General features: G+C 45.3%; 2 protein-coding genes across 2 annotated transcripts in view; both read left to right on the top strand.

The window, feature by feature from the left end:
* Positions 1 to 27500, top strand: part of LOC146986534 (uncharacterized) — a 1046957-nt gene that overhangs the window by 724385 nt on the left and 295072 nt on the right. The gene's annotated exons all lie outside the window — the stretch shown is intronic.
* LOC146986539 (protein NLRC3-like) overlaps positions 5805 to 27500 on the top strand; it is a 21877-nt gene continuing 181 nt past the window's right edge. The window contains exons 1-6 of the mRNA XM_085780379.1: positions 5805 to 5823; positions 7685 to 9701; positions 10936 to 11109; positions 12919 to 13092; positions 14150 to 14323; positions 27489 to 27500. The exon at positions 27489 to 27500 is cut by the window's right edge and continues 181 nt beyond it. Coding sequence (XP_085636505.1) covers positions 5805 to 5823; positions 7685 to 9701; positions 10936 to 11109; positions 12919 to 13092; positions 14150 to 14323; positions 27489 to 27500 — 2570 coding nt within the window. The remainder of the gene's footprint in view (positions 5824 to 7684; positions 9702 to 10935; positions 11110 to 12918; positions 13093 to 14149; positions 14324 to 27488) is intronic.

The raw sequence follows: 27500 nt of genomic DNA, 5'->3' as shown, positions 1-27500 counted from the left end.
AGGGAGGGGGAGAGACTTAGGGGGAGGGGGCAGAGAGAAAGAGGGAGAGGATAGAGGAAGTGGGGGAGGAGAGAGGGATAGACTTAGAGGGGGCAGAGAGAAAGAGGATAGAGAGAGTGAGGGAGGGGGAGGAGAGGAGAGAGAGAGGAAAGAGGGGAAAGAGAGAGGAAGAGAGGGGAGGAGAGAGAGAGAAAGAAAGGGGGGAAAGGAGAGACCTAGAGGGAGGGAGGAAGATAGAGGGAGAGAGAGAAGAGAGGGGGAGGGAGGAAGGACAGAGAGAAAGAGGGAGAGGAGAGAGAGAGGGGGGAGGGAAGGGGAGAGAGAAGAGGGAGGGAGGGGGCAGAGAGAAAGAGGGAGAGGATAGAGGAAGTGGGGGAGGAGAGAGAGAGAAGGGGGAGAAAGAGAGCGTAGAGAGAGGGGGAGACAGGGAGAGACTTAGAGGGAGGGAGGAAGAGAAAGAGAAAGGAGAGAGAGAGGAGGAGGGAAGGGGAGAGAGAGAGAGAAGGGGGGAGGAGGGAGGAAGCGAGAGGGGGAGGAGAGAAGAGAGACCTTTGACCTTTAACTTTCCCTTTAATTCATCAAATACTTCACCTCCATAAAAGCAGAAGCATCAAATCAGCCACATACAGATCAACAGCAGCAACATGAACAAACATTCAGTGTTTCAGAGACTGAGGAGCAGAGACTGGTCGACTACACAACATAAAACACCACACACACACACACACACACACACACACACACACACACACACACACACACACACACACACACACACACACACACACTAATGCTGCGTTTAAGACAACTCGGAAGTCGGAAAAAAACGAGCTCCGAGCTGTAAAAAAAAGAGTTGAACGGCGTCGAACTCGGAAATTACAGGTCGGGAACTCGGGTATCATATCAGAGCTCCGACTTTCCGACTTGACGTCACGACAACATCAAAACATGGCGGCCCTCGTCTTAAACGGTTAGAATTTAGACATTTTTAGTTATTTGTTGAGGTTTTAATGCATATTTTTGTGTATTATTGCAGTAGCCTGTATGAAATACGTTTATATTAAGCTGTGATTGTTGTATAGTGTGAAATTGCAGTCTGGAAATAACGTTAAACTGTTATCAAGGCCGTAACATTATATGTGCACTCATCTGCGGCGTCTCCTCTCCTCCAAAATAAACATCATTTACTGCTGCATTTATTTCTCGTATTCAGCGATGAGCCACAATAATACGCCAAACTTCCTTCAGGTATCCATGTTTCTTTTCTTCCGAGTTCCTGCAGCGTGAACGCAATGATGTCGGAAGTCGGAAATTTCCGAGTTGTGAATCCCGACCTCCGAGTTGTTATGAACGCAGCATAACTCCTCCAGGTCAGAGACCGTTCTGTAATACGTGAACTGCACCTTTAGCCGAGTGGCGACTGAACCCCTGAACATGAATGAGGCATCAGTCGACCCCAGACCTTCCATCCTGTTTCTGCTGCTCAGCCTGATGCTCGTTGCTGCTGCTGCTTCACCTATGAGGGAGGTGACCACGGAGACCAGGACCAGGACCAGGACCAGGACCAGGACCAGAACCAGGACCAGGACCAGGACCAGGACCAGGACCAGGACCAGGACCAGGACCAGAACCAGCTGGAACCAGGACCAGGACCAGGACCAGGACCAGAACCAGGACCAGGACCAGGACCAGGACCAGGACCAGGACCAGAACCAGAACCAGGACCAGGACCAGGACCAGGACCAGGACCAGGACCAGGACCAGAACCAGGACCAGGACCAGGACCAGGACCAGGACCAGGACCAGAACCAGAACCAGGACCAGGACCAGGACCAGGACCAGAACCAGGACCTGAACCAGGACCAGAACCAGGACCAGGACCAGGACCAGGACCAGGACCAGGACCAGGACCAGGACCAGAACCAGGACCTGAACCAGGACCAGAACCAGGACCAGGACCAGGACCAGGACCAGGACCAGGACCAGGACCAGGACCAGGACCAGGACCAGAACCAGAACCAGGACCAGAACCAGGACTAGAACCAGGACCAGGACCAGAACCAGGACCAGGACCAGAACCAGGACCAGGACCAGCTGGAACCAGGACCAGCTGGGACCAGGACCAGGACCAGGACCAGGACCAGGACCAGGACCAGAACCAGGACCAGGACCAGGACCAGGACCAGGACCAGGACCAGGACCAGGACCAGGACCAGAACCAGGACCAGGACCAGGACCAGGACCAGCTGGAACCAGGACCAGCTGGTCCTGGTCCTGGTCCTGGTCCTGGTCCCAGCTGGAACCAGGACCAGCTGGGACCAGGACCAGGACCAGGACCAGGACCAGGACCAGGACCAGGACCAGAACCAGGACCAGGACCAGGACCAGGACCAGGACCAGAACCAGGACCAGGACCAGGACCAGGACCAGCTGGAACCAGGACCAGCTGGGACCAGGACCAGGACCAGGACCAGGACCAGGACCAGGACCAGAACCAGAACCAGGACCAGGACCAGGACCAGGACCAGCTGGAACCAGGACCAGCTGGGACCAGGACCAGGACCAGGACCAGAACCAGGACCAGCTGGGACCAGGACCAGGACCAGGACCAGCTGGGACCAGGACCAGGACCAGGACCAGGACCAGGACCAGGACCAGAACCAGGACCAGGACCAGGACCAGGAACCAGGACCAGGACCAGGACCAGGACCAGAACCAGCTGGAACCAGGACCAGCTGGGACCAGGACCAGGACCAGAACCAGGACCAGGACCAGGACCAGGACCAGGAACCAGGACCAGGACCAGAACCAGGACCAGGACCAGGACCAGGACCAGGAACCAGGACCAGGACCAGGACCAGAACCAGGACCAGGACCAGGACCAGGAACCAGGACCAGGACCAGGACCAGCTGGAACCAGGACCAGGACCAGCTGGAACCAGGACCAGGACCAGGACCAGGACCAGGACCAGGGCCAGGACCAGGACCAGGACCAGGAACCAGGACCAGGACCAGAACCAGGACCAGGACCAGGACCAGGAACCAGGACCAGGACCAGGACCAGGACCAGGACCAGGACCAGGAACCAGGACCAGGACCAGGAACCAGGACCAGGACCAGAACCAGAACCAGAACCAGGACCAGGACCAGGACCAGGACCAGGACCAGGACCAGCTGGAACCAGGACCAGGACCAGAACCAGAACCAGGACCAGAACCAGGACCAGGACCAGGACCAGAACCAGAACCAGGACCAGAACCAGGACCAGGACCAGGACCAGGACCAGAACCAGGACCAGAACCAGGACCAGTACCAGCACCAGGACCAGGACCAGGACCAGGACCAGGACCAGTACCAGCACCAGGACCAGGACCAGTACCAGCACCAGTACCAGGACCAGAACCAGGACCAGTACCAGGACCAGGACCAGGACCAGTACCAGCACCAGGACCAGGACCAGGACCAGGACCAGGACCAAACCAGAACCAGGACCAGAACCAGGACCAGGACCAGGACCAAACCAGAACCAGGACCAGGACCAGGACCAGGACCAGGACCAAGACCAGGACCAGGACCAGGACCAGAACCAGGACCAGGACCAGTACCAGAACCAGGACCAGAACCAGGACCAGAACCAGAACCAGAACCAGGACTCAAAAACTGGTTTTGACGACAGAGTTGATCGGTTGGTCCAGTTTAAAATCACTGTCAAGCTTTACTCAAGATTAGAAACTCCTCCTCCTCCTCCTCCTCTCCTCTCCTCTCCTCTCCTCCTCTCCTCTCCTCTCCTCTCCTCTCCTCTCTCCTCCTCTCCTCCCCCCCCCCTCTCCTCCTCTCCTCTCCTCTCCTCTCCTCTCCTCTCCTCTCCTCTCCTCTCCTCTCCTCTCCTCTCCTCTCCTCTCCTCTCCTCTCCTCTCCTCCTCCTCCTCCTCCTCCTCCTCTGAACACATCAGGTCCACTGTAGCAAGTAGCCGTCCTGAACCAATCAGAGAGAGAGATGAAAATAATGCTGATAATGTGATTGGCCACCAGTGACACGCCCACTTGTTACACATGATAATTTATTCTTTCTAATCCCAGAGTCAGAGATGAACTCAGCACAATCAGCTTCTGTTCCCCACAGAAAAACACCTGTAAGATGTGTGTGTGTGTGTGTGTGTGTGTGTGTGTTCTTGTATTTACTACGTTGTGAGGACCGTCGAGAGTTTTTAACCAACAGAGTGAGGACATTTAGGGGAAGTGAGGACATTTTGGCCCGTCCTCACTTTTCCCAAGGGCTGTTTGAGGGTTAAGACTTTAGGTTATAATTAGGTTTAAATTAGGTTAAGAGTAATGGTTAAGGTTAGGGTAAGGGGCTAGGGAACACATTATGTCAATGAGTGCATTTCTAAAAGGAGTTCATCATGATTCTCCTTGTATCCTCCTGGTTTCTGTGTGGACTTACATTTAGTTGTGGTTGTGTTTTCCATATATGGTCGTGTTGCCAGACCGGGGCGAGTTAAGTTACAACACTGAGACACAAATTAGTTGATGACAACATGTGTGATGAATAAGACAGAGAACAGACTGAGCTGTAACTTGTAGTGGAGTGTCTTTAAATCTCTCAGCAGCTCTTCTACCACAGCTGGATCTCAGCTCACTGTTTATTCATGGTGTCAGAGTTCACCTGTCCATACAGGTGTAATACCAGGAGTTACCCAGCAGGTGGCGCCACTCTACTGTAGAAAGTGACTTCCTCATTATAATTTATTGTTCAGTTTAAAGTCCATGAGATGAACTTTAAACTGAGTAATAAATGATTGTAACTGCAGAGCAGAGAGAGGAGGTAAAACTGTTCAGACGCCATTTTAGAGAACGGAGCAGAAGGAGAAAAACTGAAGTCTGAGACGAGTGAGTGTCAACACAACATTATTATTATTATTTTATTATTGTTGTTGTTGTTGTTGTTGTTGTTGTTGCTGAGAGTCAGTTTGTCTGTGTGGACTGTGGACGGAAGAAGAGTCAGACGTAGTCCGTACATACGTCAGCACATTGTCTCAGATTCACCTCCACACAACTTCTTCAAACTCAGAACAAACATCAAAGGTCAAAGGTCACGGTGACTGGATAAACATGGATTTAATGTCAAAGTCATAGATATATAAATAGATATAGATGCCACTCCAGGCTTGTCAACACGTCAACACGGCCACCATCTTGGGCAGGGGTTTCTGACCATAGACATATACGTCTGACAAGCAGACAGACCCTTCTAGAACAAATTTCAGTGTATGTACGCATGTGGGTGTTTGTCTGAGTATGTAAAATGTATGTATGATGAATTTAAAATATCATTCTATGTTGTATCATAAATGTATGTCTGACATTGATAATAAACCAAAGGTCTTGGAAATCGGTTCAATATTCAGTACGTTGTGGTGATTTTAATGGTTAATAGACCTCTGCCTCTGTTAACTAATGCAGTAAGTAGACACGGCTTCCCCCTGCCCAAGATGGCGGCTGCATTGACGCATCGTTCCAATGGACAGCAGCATCAGCGGCTTCTACATGATATCTATGGTGAAAGTACTATGAGTGGTGGAGGTCAACGACTCTATCAAACAAGGAAGTGATTATAGTTTGTCCTCGGTGGATTTGGGTGTGTCTTGATTCTGTGTGTGTGTGTGTGTGTGTGTGTGTGTGTGTGTGTGTGTGTGTGTGTGTTACTGGTTTCCCTCTCAGACTGACTGAAGTCCTGAAGATGAGTGTTAATGTGGAGGAACAGGAGGACAGATCAAAGTCTCTGGAGAGTGACCGGTCCAAACATGAACCTCCAGACTCACAGTAAGAGACCAGATAAAAACCTGAAGTGTGTGTGACGTCACAGAAGAGGAAATGACTTCCTGGTTTGTGTGTGTGAGTGTCCAGTGAATAAAAACATGTTTGTGTTTGCAGAGGTCAGAACCACAGACTGAGAGCAGAGTCTCCAGGATCCATCTGTCTGTCCATGAAGAGTGACCGGTCCATGGGACACCATCCAGACTTCAGTCTTGGACCTGGACCTCCAGAGTCACAGTAAGAAACCAGATTCAGACCTGTGTTCAGGGATTAGTTTGGTTTGGAGGGTTACTTTAAAAATGTAATCCAGTATAATTACAAATTACATGTTAAAATAATGTAATCAGTAACTCTAAATTACACACTACTAACTCTTAAGTATCACACAATTGAAGTAATGCACTGGACTACTTTTTAGTTACTTTTGGATTACTTCATTACCAAATAAGCAAATTAAAGGGATAGTTCAACATTTTGGCAAATTGGCCCATTGCCATAATCCCTATAGTCATAGCAGTAGGTTTGTTACCTTTAATTGTCGGTGCAAGCTGTTTTTAGAATGGAGCTGCTCAGAGCTACGCTACAGAGGCTCATTATGGGATTTCTTGGTTTCCCTCATCAAACTCATCAAATACACAATCCAACAACTCCACAACGCTCTGGTGGACAAGTTGTGATCTGCACATTCACCACGCTATGAGATAATAACACAACGTTACCAGACAGAGTTGTTTTAGAGGGACATTCAGAGACTACTTGATGAAAAACTGTGCCTGAAGGCAACGCGCATCAGAAGTTTTTACATGAATTTCCCTCTAAGACAACAAGTGACATGCTCAGTTCATACTGACATTTAAGGTGGACTGATTGATTTCCAAATGTATTGGGTAACATCCTAACTTACCATTAACAATGATTCTGTGATCAGAGAACTGATCACTGATCAATGTGATGTGAATAAAAACATGTTTGTGTTTGCAGAGGTCAGAACCACAGACTGAGAGCAGAGTCTCCAGGATCCATCTGTCTGTCCATGAGGAGTGACCGGTCCATGGGAGATCTTCCAAACTTCAGTCTTGGACCTGGACCTGGACCTGGACCTTCAGAGTCCCGGTAAGAGACGGTTTCTACTGTAAACTGAGCTGAAGATGATTCAGTCATTAGACTCATGTGAAGGAAACAGAGAGAAACCAGGAACCAGATCCATCAGACTCTGAAGGTTCACAACAGAGAGACAGAAACCAGACCAGTTCAGGACCAGGTCTTCATTCAGCTCGTCCCTCGACACTCGTCTTCCTCTACTTTCTCTCTCTCTGCTCCTCTGCTTACCGAAGCCCCGCCCCCTTGTGGAGGTTAACCAATCAGAGCTCAGATGTGGAGCTGTGACATGTTGTTGATCCAGAAATGTCTTGACAGGAGGAAGAGGAGTGGTGTCTCTGTGGACCAGCAGCTGTCCTGCTGTGGTCTCTGTCAGGACGTCCTGAAGGATCCAGTCTCCATCAGCTGTGGACACTGGTTCTGCAGACAGTGCTTCACCTCAGACTGGGACCAGTCTGGTTCTTCAGGACCCCCCTCCTGTCCCCAGTGTGGACAAAGACCCAGAACCAGAGGTGAGCTGCAGACAGCCAATCAGAGCAGCTGTGGACAAAGTGAGACTGAACATCTGTCTGCTGATGTGGTCATTTGTGAAACCAGGACCTGTTGTTTTCTCCAGAGTCATTGTTCCATCACACAGCACTGACATTTAAGATGATGATTCAAACCTTCTCTTTGTTGTCTGTAGTTTTTCTGTAGCTGATGAAAATAATCTGATCAGATTGTCAGACTCTCTGTCTTCAGTCTGACTCTGTCTCTTCTCTCTCAGCAGATCGTGGTCTGCAGGAGGTTTTAGATCAACATAAGATCAGTCTGAGGAGCAGATGTGAACGAGTGACTGAAGGAACTGAGGGAACAGGAAGTGGAACAGGAAGTGTAACCCTCCTCAACAGGATCTACACTGAGCTCTACATCACAGAGGGACAGAGTGAAGAGGTTAATACCCAACATGAGGTGAGACAGCTGGAGACAACGTCCAAGAAGAAGACCCTCCATGACACTCCAATCAAGTGCAACAACATCTTTAAAGACTTACCTGTCCAACAGAGAGAGGACGTCTCTACAGTCTCACCTGTCCAACAGAGAGAGGACGTCTCTATGGTCTCACCTGTCCAACAGAGAGAGGACGTCTCTACGGTCTTACCTGTCCAACAGAGAGAGGACGTCTCTACGGTCTCACCTGTCCAACAGAGAGAGGACGTCTCTACGGTCTCACCTGTCCAACAGAGAGAGGACGTCTCTACGGTCTCACCTGTCCAACAGAGACCCATCAGAGTGGTTCTGACCAACGGCGTCGCTGGCGTTGGAAAAACCTTCTCGGTGCAGAAGTTCACTCTGGACTGGGCCGAGGGCTTGGAGAACCAAGATGTCAGTCTGCTGGTTCTGCTTTCGTTCAGGGAGCTGAACCTGATCAGAGATCAGCGGTTGAGTCTTCTCAGGCTGCTCCATGTTTTCCATCCAACATTAAAGAAGGTCACAGCAGAGCAGCTGGCTGTCTGTAAACTTCTCTTCATCTTTGACGGCCTGGATGAAAGCCGACTGTCACTGGACTTCAACAACAGGGAGGTTGTGTCTGACGTCACACAGACGTCATCAGTCAACGTGCTGCTGACAAACCTCATCCAGGGGAATCTGCTTCCCTCGGCTCTGGTCTGGATCACCTCCAGACCTGCAGCAGCCAATCAGATCCCTCCTACATGTGTTGACAGGGTAACAGAGGTCCGAGGCTTCACTGACGCCCAGATGGAGGAGTACTTCAGGAGGAGGTCCAGTGATGAAGATCTGTCCAGAAGAATCATCTCACACATCCAGACGTCCAGGACCCTCCACATCATGTGTCAAGTCCCAGTCTTCTGCTGGATCAGTGCTACAGTTCTGGAGCACATGTTGACCACAGACCAGAGAGGAGAGCTGCCCAAGACCACGACTGACCTGTTCTCACACTTCCTGCTGGTCCAGACAAAGAGGAAGAAGAACAAGTACGGTGAAGGACATGAGACGAGTCCACAGGAGCTGACGGAGGCCGACAGGGAAGTTCTTCTGAAGCTGGGGAGGCTGGCGTTTGAACAGCTGCAGGAAGGAAACATCATGTTCTACCAAGAAGACCTGGAGCAGTGTGGTCTGGATGTCACAGAGGCCTTGGTGAACTCAGGACTCTGTACTGAGATCTTCAAAAGAGAGAGTGTGATCTTCCAGAAAACAGTCTACTGCTTTGTTCATCTGAGTGTTCAGGAGTTTCTGGCTGCAGTCTACATGTTCCACTGTTTCACCAACAGGAACACACAGGTCCTCAAGAAGTTCCTTGGTGAACAACATGTTGATTTAACCCTGGATGACTTCCTGAAGAGAGTCTTGGAGAAATCCCTCTGCAGTAGAAATGGTCACCTGGACCTGTTTGTTCGCTTCCTTCATGGCCTCTCTCTGGAGTCCAACCAGAGGCTGTTAGGAGGTCTGCTGGGTCAGACAGACAACAGTCCAGAAACCATCCAGAGAACCATCAACAACCTGAAGGAGATGAAGACTGATTACATCTCTCCTGACAGAAGCATCAACATCTTCCACTGTCTGACGGAGATGAAGGACCAGTCAGTTCATCAGGAGATCCAACAGTTCCTCAAGTCAGAGAACAGATCAGAGAAGAAACTCTCTGAGATCCAGTGTTCAGCTCTGGCCTACATGCTGCAGATGTCAGAGCAGGTTCTGGATGAGTTGGACCTGAAGAAGTACAACACATCAGAGGAGGGACGACTGAGACTGATCCCAGCTGTGAGGAACTGCAGGAAGGCTCGGTGAGTCCAGACATGATCAATATAATTATTGATCCGTAGTTTAGATCAGTAGTTCAGATAAACACAATTTTTCTTTTCATTATTCTTAGTTTGACTTTGAAAACATTATGTCAGGGATTATATAGAATGAGCAGACTTTGCTTGAGGGTCCCGTCCATCCTGTCAGAGTGATGAGGATCAACTCAGTCAGAGAAGATGAGCTGAAGCTCAGATGTTCATCACATCATCAGATGCATCAATTGTGTTTTTACTGCAGCTTTCATCTGATTTGATTCTGACACATTTGATATTTTCTAGGGGTGCAATGGTACAGGTAGCCCACGGTACAATACGTACCTCGGTTTTTGGCCACGGTTCTCGGTACGGTTTCGGTATGTGTTTTGTGCAGAGAACTTTTTTTTTCTCCCAAAATAATGTTTATAATTTATAATATTTATAATGTAGCTCTCCTCTCTCTCTATCTCTCTCACTCACACACACACACACACACACACACACACACAAACAAACACACACACACACACACCTGAACTGTCTGTGAACAGCCCCTAGCTCCTCCCTCTGCACACTCCTTTAGTCTTTCAGTAGGTGAACACTCTGAAGCCACTTTCAAACAGAGATCGTGCTATATTGCCGTCATGGAAAACGTGCTGGCAGCCACAGTCTCTCACTGGGAAAGAAAGAGTTAGTCTATTGTGTTTTTTTAAACAGCCTTTCACCACCTCTCATCCCTGTCAGTCAACTCCTGCTCGACCTCGGTCTCTCTATCGTGCGCGGGCACGCGGACACCACACACATGCAGTGTGCATGGACAGAGTCCTGCTGGAACTCTAATAAAAGCTACATGTGCTAAATCGTGCTAATAACTAATTAATTTTCCCCGCGATTGCGATCAGCGACCGCTCATGCAGCCGCCTGTTTGTTTTTTGTTTTGTTTTGTTTTTTTTCCCCCTCTTCTGTGTGTGAGAGCTGCACTTTCAGTTGCAGGGGGGGGGTCACTGTGAGTGTGTGGAGGCTCAACAGTGATTGGACATCGACTCGCGGGGGCGGGCTTTCGCCTTAAACGGCCAGGCACACACATACACGGCACAGCTGCCTGTAAAGCAGAGAGAGCTGATGGATGCTGAATCTGAAATACCGCGGTCCAAGAGCGTATTGCACCGTGCAGGCCGTACCGAACGGTTCGGTATTTTACCGAGAACCGTTGCATCCCTAATATTTTCTCTCTTCACAGACTTGTTGGTTGTAAACTCTCAGAGAGTCACTGTGAAGTTGTGGCCTCAGCTCTGAAGTCCAACCCCTCCCACCTGACAGAACTGGACCTGAGTGGAAACACCCTGAGTGATTCATCAGTGAAGGTTCTGTGTGCTGGACTGGAGAGTCCAAACTGTAGACTGGAGACTCTGAGGTGAGTTCACTGACTGGACCTGTTGGACTTTTGTCTGTGTTCAGTTCAAATGTGTGAAGTTCAGTTTGAAGCAGCGACTGATTGTGACTCCATGTTACTGCAGCTGGTAGAAGGTGAAGGGTCAGAGGTCACTCAGAGGTCAGTGTGGTGATGATGATGATGATGATGATGATGATGATGATGATGATGATGATGATGATGATGATGATAATGAGCTGCTCTCAGATGAAGCTGCTAACAGAACAGCTGGATCAGCCACTGTAGCTGAAGCTGAGCAGATGTGATGTAGATCTGAGGCCGGAGAAGCTGCTGTGTGTGTGTGTGTGTGTGTGTGTGTGTGTGTGTGTGTGTGTGTGTGTGTGTGTGTGTGTGTGTGTGTGTTGCACGGACTCGACTTTACTGCTCCACAATGATGTTTTGAGCTTGATGTCGACTCGTTGCTGATCAGGTGATTTTGGCAGCACAAGTGGAGAGCTGCTTGAAACAACAGCTGAGTGGCTGAATGAAACTAATCCGTCACCCTAATTGATTTAAATTGTCTTCTGTTGCTGATGCACGGCCTTGATAAACTTGGTTATTCATTTTATTCTAGTTGAGGATGTGGATGATCATGAGGGAGGGAGTAGTGGTGCAACAGATCAGTGTATTTTTTTTGTTTTTTTTAATCAATTTTTTATTTTGTTTTATTTCATTACAATTCCATTTATTCTTTCCCCTTGACCCCACCCCCACATTAGATTAATAATAATTATCATTATTATCAACAGTACATAGCAGACATATTCGTAAGACAGAGAAAAAACAAAACAAAACAAAACAAAAACAAAACACACAAGCCCATCAAAACAACACTTTGACTTTCTAGGTTGTGTATAGCTTCTACCTTTGCCTTTTGGGAACGAGCACTGGAAACAGATCAGTGTTGATCCTTGATCGCTCTCCACGGATCGGCACGCAAGTGTTCCACAGGTCGTTGATGAAAAGAAAGTTGTGAATGTAGTGCAAAAAACAACAACAACAACAAACAATATCAACCAATCAACCAGAATCGAAAAACAAAAGTTGTGACTGAGCAGGACTGTGATGGTGATTGGCTTACAGACCTTTGCTTGTGTCGTTTTCCTCCCTAACACACAGTAGCTCCAGTATTTTCTTTTCACTTCTATAGGAGTGTATGTTACAAAAAAACTGATTTACAACTGGTTGTTTATTTACCTGCTGTTCTGTACTGATTTCTATCAACCAGTCAGTGGATACAGATTGTTGCAAAGCGTTTCCCTCCTCCTGTGATTTTAGTTATGACAGGAAAATATGAACGATGTTGGGGCGGTGCGTGGCGCAGTGGTTAAGGCGGCCGCCCCATGTAGAGGCTACAGTCCTCAACGCAGGTGTCCCCGGTTCGAATCCCGCGTCCAGTCATGCAACTACTAACCACACACACAGTTTATCATCCTCTCTTTGTGTGTGTGTGTGTGTGTGTGTGTGTGTGTGTGTGTGTGTGTGTGTGTGTGTGTGTGTGTGTGTGTGTGTCTTTGATCCAGTTCAGTCCTGAATCAGAGAGTTGTAGTCAGTGTTTAGTCCAACAGGTATTGATCAGATATTGATTGTATATTGACAGACTGATCTGAGGTCAGCAGCAGCTGATGAATCTGTGCTGACATGTGGATGATGTGTGTAGAAGGCCACATGATGATGATCCACAACAACACAAGGACAAAGTCCCTCTACTCATTTACACACTGATCATTGATCAGGACACATCTGATCAATCATCAATCATTTCATCTTCTTCTTTTATTTTTTATTCAGATTGGTGAACTGCTGGTTGTCAGAGATCAGCTGTTCTTCTCTGGGCTCAGCTCTGAAGTCCAACCCCTCCCACCTGAGAGAACTGGACCTGAGTGGAAACAAGCTGCAGGATTCAGGAGTGAAGCATCTGAGTGGTTTTCTGGAGAGTCCAGACTGTAGACTGGAGACTCTGAGGTCAGACTCTGTTTTATTTCTGTGCTCAGATGAATGTGATGTGAAAGTTGTGTTGATACTGAGCTGCAGACATGAGGCTGATATTCTACTGATCCACACTGAGGCTGTAGGACAGGGTAGGCAGGCGCTCACAGACCAAGACCAGGGCTGTGGGGGGTCGGCACCTCAGACAGCTCATCACACAACAACCTCACAACAAACACATTCATGCACAATGGTTCACACAGATCCAAGTCTTAACCATGTGCAACACCTTTTCCCCACAATCCATGCCGTCCTGACATCAGCTGTTATTAACACACAACTCAGATCAATAACAGGATCACATGTTGGAGCACCGCTCACATCACACAACAAACCTTTAACACAATCCACAGTCACACCTGAGCAACAAGGATGTTAAAGCAGAAGTAAGTGGTCCGGTCGTTTTCGCTAATGCTGCGTTCCAGGCAGGCTTTTGAAATCGTAAATTACAGCTTCAAGTCACAACTTACGACTTTGTAGCGTTTCAGGCAACCCACTCGTGTTTTTCCGACCTGTTTTACCGGTGAAAGTCACTATAACGGCCACTCGTAACTTCCGACCGGTGAACTCGTACCAGATCGAACTGGTACCACTTCACGGTCGGAAAAATACGAGTTTCCTTGAACGCACCATAACAGTCCTCGTCCCTACGTCACCACATTCACGGCGTCCCTTGGCTGCACACACAGCCCTGCATGCCGTTCTCTCTCCTCATTGGATAAAAACTGTAGGATACGATAAATGTTTTCTCTTCGGCTCAGAGCAGAGCAGAGTGACTGACAGACCCGTGTTTCAGTCCAAACACTCTATGTAAGTGATTGCTGTCGGAAGATATAACTATTTAAGACTTATATTAACACAAATATATCACTTACTTCTGCTTTAACCTGCTTCCTGTTGCTTCAGCTGTTGGACTTTGATTTTCTAAACTTGTTCTTTCTGAAGCTTCTTCAGCTCTGAACAGATGATGAGACACTGAACGCTGTCAACAAGGAGCTTTGTCCTCAACTCACTGCTTTTATTCTTTATTCAGATTGAAGAGCTGCAGTTTGTCAGAGATCAGCTGTTCTTCTCTGGCCTCAGCTCTGAAGTCCAACCCCTCCCACCTGAGAGAACTGAACCTGACCAACAACTACCTGCAGGATTCAGGAGTGAAGCATCTGAGTGGTTTTCTGGAGAGTCCAGACTGTAGACTGGAGACTCTGAGGTCAGTTCACTGACTGTTACTGTTGTAGATATTAGATCTTTGATCCACAACTGAACCTGATTGATCTTCACTCAGAACCTGAATCATTGACTTTGATGTCATGAATGAAGGACGTTTGAAGTAGTTGTTGTCTCATGTTTCCACTTGTTCTTCTCTCACACTGACAATGACTCTTCACTTTCAGCTCATTTCACTCAGTCTGATCAATAATCAATGATCTGATCACTGCAGCTGTGTGTGTGTGTGTGTGTGTGTGTGTGTGTGTGTGTGTGTGTGTGTGTGTGTGTGTGTGTGTGTGTGTGTGTGTGTGTGTGTGTGTGTGTGTGTGTGTGTAAAAGTGTCAGTAGGTTACAACTTGCTAACTGCTTGAAACAACAGCTGAGTGGCTGAATGAAACTAATCCGTCACCCTAATTGATTTAAATTGTCTTCTGTTGCTGATGCACGGCCTTGATAAACTTGGTTATTCATTTTATTCTAGTTGAGGATGTGGATGATCATGAGGGAGGGAGTAGTGGAGCAACAGATCAGTGTTTTTTTTTTTTAATCAATTTGTTATTTTGTTTTATTTCATTACAATTCCATTTATCCATTCCCCTTGACCCCACCCTTTTCCCGGGGTAACATTAGATTAATAATAATTATCATTATTATCAACAGTACATAGCAGACATATTCATAAGACAGAGAAAAAACTAAACAAAACCAAAAGACAAAAAAAACAACACACAAGCCCATCAAAACAACACTTTGACTTTCTAGGTTGTGTATAGCTTCTACCTTTGCCTTTTGGGCACGAGCACTGGAAACAGATCAGTGTTGATCCTTGATCGCTCTCCACGGATCGGCACGCAAGTGTTCCACAGGTCGTTGATGAAAAGAAAGTTGTGAATGTAGCGCAAAAAAAAAACTCTGCTCGAATAGGCAGCTTTATGTCGCGCACAACAACAAACAATAACAACTAATCAACCAGAATCGAAAAACAAAAACTGTGACTGAGCAGGACTGTGATGGTGATTGGCTTACAGACCTGTGCTTGTGTCATTTTCCTCCCTAACACACAGTAGCTCCAGTATTTTCTTTTCACTTCTATAGGAGTGTATGTTACAAAAAAACTGATTTACAACTGGTTGTTTATTTACCTGCTGTTCTGTACTGATTTCTATCAACCAGTCAGTGGATACAGATTGTTGCAAAGCGTTTCCCTCCTCCTGTGATTTTAGTTATGACAGGAAAATATGAATGACGTTGGGGCGGTGCGTGGCGCAGTGGTTAAGGCGGCCGCCCCATGTAGAGGCTACAGTCCTCAACGCAGGCGTCCCCGGTTCAAATCCCGCGTCGGGCAGACCTTTCCTTCCTACATGTCATTCCCCCTCTCTGCCTCCCCCTTTCCTGTCTATATCACTGTCTATCAAATAAAGGCAAAAACGCCAAAAAATATATACTACTTAAAAAAATATATATATATATGAACGACGTCATCAGCGACTGGTCGACGTCGACTCAACTTTCATAACATTAGAGTCGACTTTAAAAAATCTGAAGTCATGCAACTACTAACCACACACACAGTTTATCATCCTCTGTGTGTGTGTGTCTTTGATCCAGTTCAGTCCTGAATCAGAGAGTTGTAGTCAGTGTTTAGTCCAACAGGTATTGATCAGATATTGATTGTATATTGACAGACTGATCTGAGGTCAGCAGCAGCTGATGAATCTGTGCTGACATGTGGATGATGTGTGTAGAAGGCCACATGATGATGATCCACAACAACACAAGGACAAAGTCCCTCTACTCATTTACACACTGATCATTGATCAGGACACATCTGATCAATCATCAATCATTTCATCTTCTTCTTTTATTCTTTATTCAGATTGGAGCGCTGCAGTTTGTCAGAGATCAGCTGTTCTTCTCTGGTCTCAGCTCTGAAGTCCAACCCCTCCCACCTGAGACACCTGGACCTGAGCTCCAACTACCTGCAGGATTCAGGAGTGAAGGGTCTGAGTGGTTTTCTGGAGAGTCCAGACTGTAGACTGGAGACTCTGAGGTCAGACTCTGTTTTATTTCTGTGCTCAGATGAATGTGATGTGAAAGTTGTGTTGATACTGAGCTGCAGACATGAGGCTGATATTCTACTGATCCACACTGAGGCTGTAGGACAGGGTAGGCAGGCGCTCACAGACCAAGACCAGGGCTGTGGGGGGTCGGCACCTCAGACAGCTCATCACACAACAACCTCACAACAAACACATTCATGCACAATGGTTTACACAGATCCCAGTCTTAAACATGTGCAACACCTTTTCCCCACAATCCATGCCGTCCTGACATCAGCTGTTATTAACACACAACTCAGATCAATAACAGGATCACATGTTGGAGCACCGCTCACATCACACAACAAACCTTTAACACAATCCACACTCACACCTGAGCAACAAGGATGTTAACTGTACACAACAAGCTGTTATTACAAGGTTTACAACAGAGAAGACACACAACCTGGGCTGTGTGTGTGTGTGTGTGTGTGTGTGTGTGTGTGTATGCCGGTACTATGGCGAGTTTATTGTGCCAAATCATGGATTACCAGGAGAAGGAGAAGGAGCAACCTCCCCTCCCGTCGCCGTCTGAACGTGTGGATTTTTGAATGGGAGTGGATGGGAGAGCAGATGAGAGACCGGCGGCGACGTCACGGCGAGTGCACTGAAGGAACGTGTGACGGCGGCGACGTGACGGCGGCGTATGTTAGAATTACCAACAGATTTACGCCTGCTCTGGACGTCTGAACTAAGTACGTCGTCACCACAAACGTGTGAAACGACGTGTGAAACTAACGTCGCCACCATTGACGTGTGAAACACACGTCGTCGCTACTACGCCGTCGTCAGACTGCAGTGAAGTTAGTTTGAAGTTGGATATTTGACAGACATTCGCTCCTTCTCAATACATTAAAAATTCATAGAAAATATAAGATGTGTTCAAATACAATAAAAACAGGTGTGTGTCATAGAGGAGGCTTAGCTCTACCATCCTGTGTTGATTTTGAGTCAACAGGTCACATGACCTGGGAGTTATTGAGCTATAATGCTCATATTTACTGTATAAAATACATACAAAATTCATATAAGATATTATTTGTGTTTAAATGCTATTAAAACAGGTGAGTGTCATAGAGGAGACTTGGATCTTCTGTCCTGTGTTGATTTTGAGTCAACAGGTCACCTGACCTAGGAGTTATTGAGCTCTAACGCCCATATTTACTGTATAAAATATATAAAAAATTCATGTGACCTGTTGGCTCAAAATCAACACAGAATGGCAGAGGTGAGCCTCCTCTATGACACACACCTGTTTTTATTGCATTTAAACACATTTACTATTTTAAATGAATTTTTAATATATTTTATACTGTAAATATGAGCATTAGAGCTCAATAACTCCCAGGTCATGTGACCTGTTGGCTCAAAATCAACACAGGATGGTAGAGCTAAGCCTCCTCTATGACACCCACCTGTTTTTATTGCATTTAAACAAATGTAATATTTTATATGGATTTTTGATTTATTTTATACTGTAAATATGAGCATTAGAGCTCAATAACTCCAGGTCATGTGACCTGTTGACTCAAAATCAACACAGGAGGGTAGAGCTAAGCCTCCTCTATGACCCACACCTGTTTTTATTGCATTTGAACACATTTTATATTTTATATGGATTTTTAATGTATTGAGAAGCGAGTGAGTGAGCGAATGTCTGTCAAATATCCAACTTCAAACTAACTTCACTGCAGTCGTCGTCAGTAGGAATTATAGGACAATATTATAGGGCCTGGACTCGATTTAATCTAATTAATTAGAGGCTTTGTAATTAGGCTAATTAATCGAAATTAAGATTAGCCTAGGCTACTGTATTTAATAGCTTACTTAAATCACAGCATAAAGTGATTTGTCCCTGTGTGATGTCGAGGGACAGGTCAGGACAGTCTGAAGACAGAAAGCTCTGAGTTTGAAGTCCTGGACAAGTCTGTGTCTTGACCACATGTCAGCTGATCAGCTGCAGCTGTGCAACTCCGCTCTTCTCAGCTCCACCGTGACCAGCGCTTTTTTTTTTTTTTAATGATGCTCCGCAGCGACCGGCTAAAGACTGGAGGATAGGCTATTGTAACCCCCCCCCATCTGGTCAGACAGAGCTTCTTTAGATCAAGTATCATTTGAACCACGAGCTTTCTCATACCCCTACAGTAGCCTATAGCGCACAGCGTCTCCCAGACCATCATATGTAGCCTACTGTAAATTGTCAAAAAGAAGGAGAAAAAAAAAAAGGCGAAAAGGGAGATGCCGGTTGCACTGGGTCAGGTCTGTCTCCAGGTTTCAGCAAATAAAAGCCGGTCTCAATTAGAAGCCGGGTCTGTTTTCTACAAGTTCTAGTGAATGAACAAAACCTCTGAAAGTGCTTAATTCCTGCTACAGTTCTTAAAGACCTGATGGTCCGATCTGATCCGCTATTGCGGCCAGACTCACGTGCATACATTCTCGTCCATTCTCGAATTAATTATGATTAGATATTATTTCCCATCTTTGCTGAGCTGATTTGTTTTAAATGAAATAGCTAAAAGCGTCCCATAGATGCCTGTCTATTAACATAACCTACTGTGTGACTGTAGATATAAACTACAGGTCCACAGGTAACTTATGCTTAGCTCATAACCTGGTCCCGACCAGGTTATGTTCAGAGTTTAATCATAAAATCGGATATAAGGGCGCCGCTGTTTCACCATTTAACTCATTTACAGCTGCGTCACCTTTACTTTGAAAGTCCAGTGGATCTGGATCAGAACGGAGCGTTTGTACGGAGGGAGAGATCAGCTGATCCGCTGCTGTTGACTTTCTCTCTGAGCGTCTCCGCCGAGAGTTGTCTCCGCCTACAGATGTTCTCCTCACCCGTTGACCTGAGCGTCAGGAGGTCATTAGCTATAGCCTATATTTTACTTTTATATACAGTCACCACTGATAGAAGTTGTTCGCTCGCAGCAGGACGGATAATCAGATGGATAATCGGTAAAGTTAATAATTTCACTTAATGTGGCCTTGAATAGATTAATTCCGATGTGTCGCCTGTTATATATCAGTGTTGCCCAAACTCAAATCTTGAATAAGTTTCCGCTGTTTTCACATTTAAAAAGGTCTTTGTTTATGAGATTTGCTTGTACCCAGCACCTAAAAAAAAACTCACTGTAACCTATCCAGCCTCGCTTCCAATAAAACACACACTCATGTTATAATTGCGATCAGTTAAATATTTAACAATATAAAACACAATTTAAAATGACAGTTGATGTTGCTCCTAGTTTAAATGGATAAAGCTTCATATTTAAAAGTAGCGCAAGAGCTGTCAGAAAAATTAAAAGCAGCCTCCTCTCATCGTATTTGCAGCAACACTGTTGCTTCAGGCTGCGACCGTGCTTTTTTTTTTATATCGCTCATACTCTCTCCATTAAAACAATTGCACTCCTCTGGGCTGAAATCATAGAACTTAAACATCATAACAAGAACATTATTGATTACAAGCTCTGTCACCAAGAAATGTATTTTTTTTTTATTGTTAATTCTATTGTTCTCTCTTTAGTTAACTCTTATGCTGTCATGTGTAAATCTAGCTATTGTACTGACACGTGAGCTGGAATGTCTGAATTGTCTGTTGTTCAATAAAGTTGGAAGAAAAAAAAGTAGGCTACGTCGATCCCCTCATTGTCACTTTCCCCAATTTACAGTAATTGAGTGAATTCCAATATTGGATTCATTTTTTGTTTTTCTTAGGCCTAAGCTGTGTTTTATATGCACTGACGGTGCTTTGTGCAGCTTAGGCAGTAGTAGCTACTTTTTACAAACTGCAGGTGTGTGTGTGTGTGTGTGTGTGTGTGGTGGGGAGGAGGGGAGGAGGGGAGGAGGGATGGGAGGAGGGATGGGGGGTGGGGGCGGCGGTGTAGGTGAGGCAACGTACTTATCAACACGTAGGTGAGGCGACGTAGTTCAGACGTCAATTCCACACGACAGTCTCCTTTGGCTGGGTAACCGTGGCACTATCCACTCGCCATAAAATACAACCTGCGCGTAACAACGCACGCACGCACGCACACGTAACAAAGTAACCATGCGTGCACACACACGTCGCTGTGTGTAAAAGTGTCTAAGTGTCAGTAGGTTACAACTTGCTAACTGCTTGAAACAACAGCTGAGTGGCTGAATGAAACTAATCCGTCACCCTAATTGATTTAAATTGTCTTCTGTTGCTGATGCACGGCCTTGTTAAACTTGGTTACAACAGCTATGAAATAGCTGCAGGGACCAGTGCCCGGGCGAAGCCCGGGCACTACTGTTATTGTGTGGATTTTTTCTTCTTATTATTAGTGTGACTGCTGAAGCAGTCACACTATTGTTCTTCTGTTTGGCCATTTTCTTCCGCCTTTTTACGGTCTTCTTCTAGTCCTTCATACTTTGTGCTATTTCAACAATTCATATATCAAAACGTGCAGCTTTTTTTGAACTTTATCGGCATTACTTTTCTCTTTTTAACTATTTATACTTTTTAAAATATTTAACTTTTTCACAAAAAATCTCACATTCATCAAAGTCTCAACCTCTCTTCTTCACAACTCCACTGTAGTGTAGGGGTTAGGATGGATGCTTGCCAACCCTAAGGTCACTGGTTCGAATCCAAGGGAAGAACTCTTGTTATGTTATGTTGAATTCTGCTCTCCTCCCCCGCCTTCAATTGGTTACAGGTGTTTGTTATCTCCTTGATTACTCGTACCAGTTTGCAGCACATCATCACATTACAATGAATGACAACAGTTTTGAAAGCAGTGTGCTCTCTGTAGCCGAGTGGCAGAGTAAAGGTTTAGTGATCATATGGTCATGGGTTCGATTCCTGCCTCAGTCTTTTCACTTCATTGCTTGACTTTTGATTCCAATTATTCAGCTGTCATTGGACAGTCTTTGATTCCTCATAGTATAAAGCTCATTGTAACTCAGGTTCTCTGTGGCCATATGGTTAGTGCTCAGCCTGAAATTCACAGACATTTTCATTCTAAGTCATTCAAGCTTGACTCTCAAGCTTTCTGATGTTGACAGTGTGCAGATCATTAACAGACAACAGTCTCTGCAACTGTGTGTGCACTGTGGCCTAGAGGCAGAGTGGAAGTCTAATGACCATGAGGATGTGGGTTCGATTCTGACCTTGGTCAAACATTTGTATGGTGATCACAGCTTGCGCTATTTGCTAATTCTGCAACAGCGTTCAGTTGCTGTCAGCAGTCACACCATTTCCATTCTTGGAAATGCTTTTTCTAGTTAGTGTGACTGCTGAAGCAGTCACACTATTGTTCTTCTGTTTGGCCATTTTCTTCCGCCTTTTTACGGTCTTCTTCTAGTCCTTCATACTTTGTGCTATTTCAACAATTCATATATCAAAACGTGCAGCTTTTTTTGAACTTTATCGGCATTACTTTTCTCTTTTTAACTATTTATACTTTTTAAAATATTTAACTTTTTCACAAAAAATCTCACATTCATCAAAGTCTCAACCTCTCTTCTTCACAACTCCACTGTAGTGTAGGGGTTAGGATGGATGCTTGCCAACCCTAAGGTCACTGGTTCGAATCCAAGGGAAGAACTCTTGTTATGTTATGTTGAATTCTGCTCTCCTCCCCCGCCTTCAATTGGTTACAGGTGTTTGTTATCTCCTTGATTACTCGTACCAGTTTTGCAGCACATCATCACATTACAATGAATGACAACAGTTTTGAAAGCAGTGTGCTCTCTGTAGCCGAGTGGCAGAGTAAAGGTTTAGTGATCATATGGTCATGGGTTCGATTCCTGCCTCAGTCTTTTCACTTCATTGCTTGACTTTTGATTCCAATTATTCAGCTGTCATTGGACAGTCTTTGATTCCTCATAGTATAAAGCTCATTGTAACTCAGGTTCTCTGTGGCCATATGGTTAGTGCTCAGCCTGAAATTCACAGACATTTTCATTCTAAGTCATTCAAGCTTGACTCTCAAGCTTTCTTGATGTTGACAGTGTGCAGATCATTAACAGACAACAGTCTCTGCAACTGTGTGTGCACTGTGGCCTAGAGGCAGAGTGGAAGTCTAATGACCATGAGGATGTGGGTTCGATTCTGACCTTGGTCAAACATTTGTATGGTGATCACAGCTTGCACTATTTGCTAATTCTGCAACAGCGTTCAGTTGCTATCAGCAGTCACACCATTTCCATTCTTGGAAATGCTTTTTCTAGTTATTTTTCCACTTCCGGCCGATTTTCGATGCGCTATTATATATCAAAACGTGCGTCTTGATCGGGATCGGTGTGCTATTACTTTTCTCAACAGTGTACGAATTTTTCGCGACGTAGTCGCGAAAAACTGCGCAAAAATTTTGCATGTAAGTCAATGGGACGGGCGGAAAAAAAAAGACCGAAAAAGACCAATCATTGGAGTTTAACAAACGTCTACTGCTCAGGCATACTTTCACCTAGAGACTCCATTTAAACTTTAAACAGTAGACACAAGTCTTGTGTATTGTCGTATTACTCCACGTTTTGATAGGTCATATAGTTTTTGATCAATCCCTGATCAATGACCATGATCATTTTTGGAGAAATTATGAGTTTATAATGGGTGTGTATTGCATGGAATGTTCGTGTCAGAGTGCGTGACATCATCGGTTAGAGTGGGAGAGAGTGAAGAAACATTCTGTATTTTTTCTGGATAAACTGTCAGCACGGCCACAATTTTCACTCTACAGACATAATTTTTTCAGAATTTGTAAGACAAACTTGTTATCTCTCATGTCATGTGCTCAAAATATCAGAGAGACTTACAGAATTGACAGAATCAGCCTCTGAGTGCGGCCACGTCTGTCTCTGCTCCTCATTGAGTCCAATACAAATATTTTCTGAGAGGAGCAGAACGGCCTGATGTTTTAAAACTGCCAGCGTCGCCAAAATATTTACTGTAGAAACACCAAATCGTACCGAAATTTTCATTAAGTCCTTAGAGCAACGTTGATCTGTGTTTTGTTCTGATAGGAGTTACCGTTTTGTCATGCTAAGCCTAAATGTGAGACCGGTTTAGAGGCAGAAAATGGCTCTTTTTCTCCACGTTTCTGTCTGTCTCAGCCTGCGGGGGCCCCTATCGCCGTGGTAACCACCTCGAGTTGCCGTGGTAACCTCTTTGATCCTCAGGCCAGAGCTCGTTAACTTCATAAACAATCCACCTGGCGCTCGTTTAAATGTTTATAAACACAGACACAGCTAAATCAGACTGACACAGGATGCAGCTACTAACTAACTATGTGTCAAGTCAGTCACACACACACACACACAGACTCTAGAGCCAGCTTCATGTGATTACAGTTACACACACACACACACACACACACACCTACACACACACACACACACACACCTACACACACACACACACACACACACACACACACACACACACACACACACAGGTAACCTAATGTGGTTACAGCTCCTCCATATCAGTGCTTATAGAAAGATGATCATGTGTCTGTCTGATCAGCTCTGTCTTGACCTTAAGATCGTGGGTTTGATTCCCATGTTGACAGAGATGGCACAACCCGCAGTAGCTCCCGTGGCCCATTCAAAATTTCCCGAGAGGAAATTTTCTAGTTAATGTTATTCTAGTTGAGGATGTGGATGATCATGAGGGAGGGAGTAGTGGTGCAGCAGATCAGTGTTTTTTTTTTGTTTTTTTTAATCAATTTTTTATTTTGTTTTATTTCATTACAATTCCATTTATCCATTCCCCTTGACCCCACCCTTTTCCCGGGGGTAACATTAGATTAATAATAATAATTATTATTATCAACAGTACATAGCAGACATATTCATAAGACAGAGGAAAAAACAAAACAAAACAAAAGGACAACAATAACAACACACAAGCCCATCAAAACAACACTTTGACTTTCTAGGTTGTGTATAGCTTCTACCTTTGCCTTTTGGGAACGAGCACTGGAAACAGATCAGTGTTGATCCTTGATCGCTCTCCACGGATTGGCACGCAAGTGTTCCACAGGTCGTTGATGAAAAGAAAGTTGTGAATGTAGCGCAAAAAGAAAAAAACTCTGCTCGTATAGGCAGCTTTATGTCGTGCACAACAACAAACAATAACAACCAATCAACCAGAATCGAAAAACAAAAACTGTGACTGAGCAGGACTGTGATGGTGATTGGCTTACAGACCTTTGCTTGTGTCGTTTTCCTCCCTAACACACAGTAGCTCCAGTATTTTCTTTTCACTTCTATAGGAGTGTATGTTACAAAAAAACTGATTTACAACTGGTTGTTTATTTACCTGCTGTTCTGTACTGATTTCTATCAACCAGTCAGTGGATACAGATTGTTGCAAAGCGTTTCCCTCCTCCTGTGATTTTAGTTATGACAGGAAAATATGAACGACATTGGGGCGGTGCGTGGCGCAGTGGTTAAGGCGGCCGCCCCATGTAGAGGCTACAGTCCTCAACGCAGGTGTCCCCGGTTCGAATCCAAGGTCAAAAGGTATATGAAAATATATATGAACGACGTCATCAGCGACTGTTCGACGTCGACTAGACTTTCATAACATTAGAGTCGACTTTAAAAAATCTGAAGTCATGCAACTACTAACCACACACACAGTTTATCATCCTCTGTGTGTGTGTGTGTGTGTGTGTGTCTTTGATCCAGTTCAGTCCTGAATCAGAGAGTTGTAGTCAGTGTTTAGTCCAACAGGTATTGATCAGATATTGATTGTATATCGACAGACTGATCTGAGGTCAGCAGCAGCTGATGAATCTGTGCTGACATGTGGATGATGTGTGTAGAAGGCCACATGATGATGATCCACAACAACACAAGGACAAAGTCCCTCTACTCATTTACACACTGATCATTGATCAGGACACATCTGATCAATCATCAATCATTTCATCTTCTTCTTTTATTCTTTATTCAGATTGGAGTGGTCCAGTTTGTCAGAGATCAGCTGTTCTTCTCTGGGCTCAGCTCTGAAGTCCAACCCCTCCCACCTGAGAGAACTGGACCTGAGTGGAAACGAGCTGCAGGATTCAGGAGTGAAGGGTCTGAGTGGTTTTCTGGAGAGTCCAGACTGTAGACTGGAGACTCTGAGGTCAGACTCTGTTTTATTTCTGTGCTCAGATGAATGTGATGTGAAAGTTGTGTTGATACTGAGCTGCAGACATGAGGCTGATATTCTACTGATCCACACTGAGGCTGTAGGACAGGGTAGGCAGGCGCTCACAGACCAAGACCAGGGCTGTGGGGGGTCGGCACCTCAGACAGCTCATCACACAACAACCTCACAACAAACACATTCATGCACAATGGTTCACACAGATCCAAGTCTTAAACATGTGCAACACCTTTTCCCCACAATCCATGCCGTCCTGACATCAGCTGTCATTAACACACAACTCAGATCAATCTTTGCAGCTATTGATAATGTTAATTTGTTTATAATTATTAATTTAATCATTAAACAAGGTTCTATATTAATAGTTAGCACACCCTTATGAGACTGACTTTGGTACATTAGCTGTCTGGTGCCCCGAGGTGGATTTAAAAAAATTAAATCCCATTAATAATTTTTATAGTAATTATTGATATTTTGGTATTGATATTTTACTAATTTGATAGCCAATAACCCTCTTAAAAATAACCTTACTTATAGTTGGTATAACCCCAACATAAATGGTGCTTCCGTTGTGAGGCATCATAATAATTCTTAACACCTTTTCTTATAAGTTGTGTTAGAGCACAACAGTACTGACAGAAGAGGCAGAGCAGCTCTGGGCCTTTGCTCTGTAATACTACACATGGCTGAGTGGTTTGTGCAGCTGCTGCCTGGACAGAAGCTAGCTCTGTTTACTGGCTTTTATTAGACCATGAAAATCACCACATTCTGACACATTGAACTTGTAGTAAAGTTATCTGAAAGTCAAAAAGAATCCAACTTTAGATGAAGTGAATAAATCAAAGCCCTGACTGCACCTCACTGGTTTTTAGTCCAGTCTCTGTTTCTCTTCATGTTTCACCTCCACTACAGAAACACATGTGATGTATCAGACAATAACTGATCTATAATCAATAGCTGCTGGCTCCACCTCTTTCCTGAGGCTCTGTGGTGTTTATAGCGAAACATTCAAAGCCAACATCCCATAATAAGCAGATGTGTGTTTCAGGTTTTTCTGTCTCTGAGCTTCATTCAACATGTGTTTCTACACGTTAGTTGTCATGGTAACAGAGTTCAGCCTCACATGTTTGTTGTCTTGAGCATGGTCAGTAAATCTCTGATCAATGTGGCTGCACAACATGAGTTTGTCTGGATGGAGCCACAGGTGGAGCTGACAGGTGAAGAGGCGGAGTCACTGCGTCTGTGTTGAAGCAGCAGCAGCTTCTCATGAATATTAATGAGCTGTTTTCTCTCTATGTGACTGTTTAACCTGCTTCCTGTTGCTTCAGCTGTTGGACTTTGATTTTCTCAACTTGTTCTTTCTGAAGCTTCTTCAGCTCTGAACAGATGATGAGACACTGAACGCTGTCAACAAGGAGCTTTGTCCTCAACTCACTGCTTTTATTCTTTATTCAGATTGTGGAGCTGCAGTTTGTCAGAGATCAGCTGTTCTTCTCTGGTCTCAGCTCTGAAGTCCAACCCCTCCCACCTGAGAGAACTGGAGCTGGGTGGAAACAAGCTGCAGGATTCAGGAGTGAAGCATCTGAGTGGTTTTCTGGAGAGTCCAGACTGTAGACTGGAGACTCTGAGGTCAGTTCACTGACTGTTACTGTTGTAGATCTTAGATCTTTGATCCACAACTGAACCTGATTGATCTTCACTCAGAACTTGAATCATTGACTTTGATGTCATGAATGAAGGACGTTTGAAATAGTTGTTGTCTCATGTTTCCACTTGTTCTTCTCTCACACTGACAATGACTCTTCACTTTCAGCTCATTTCACTCAGTCTGATCAATAATCAATGATCTGATCACTTCAGCTGTGTGTGTGTGTGTGTGTGTGTGTGTGTGTGTGTGTGTGATCTTCATTTCATCTTCTTCTTTTATTCTTATTCAGATTGTTCAGCTG

Source organism: Trachurus japonicus, chromosome 6, assembly GCF_045865225.1.
Source record: "Trachurus japonicus isolate A0001 chromosome 6, Traja_1.0".
NCBI classification, from domain to species: domain Eukaryota; kingdom Metazoa; phylum Chordata; class Actinopteri; order Carangiformes; family Carangidae; genus Trachurus; species Trachurus japonicus.
This window is presented reverse-complemented; position numbering and strand designations above follow the sequence as displayed.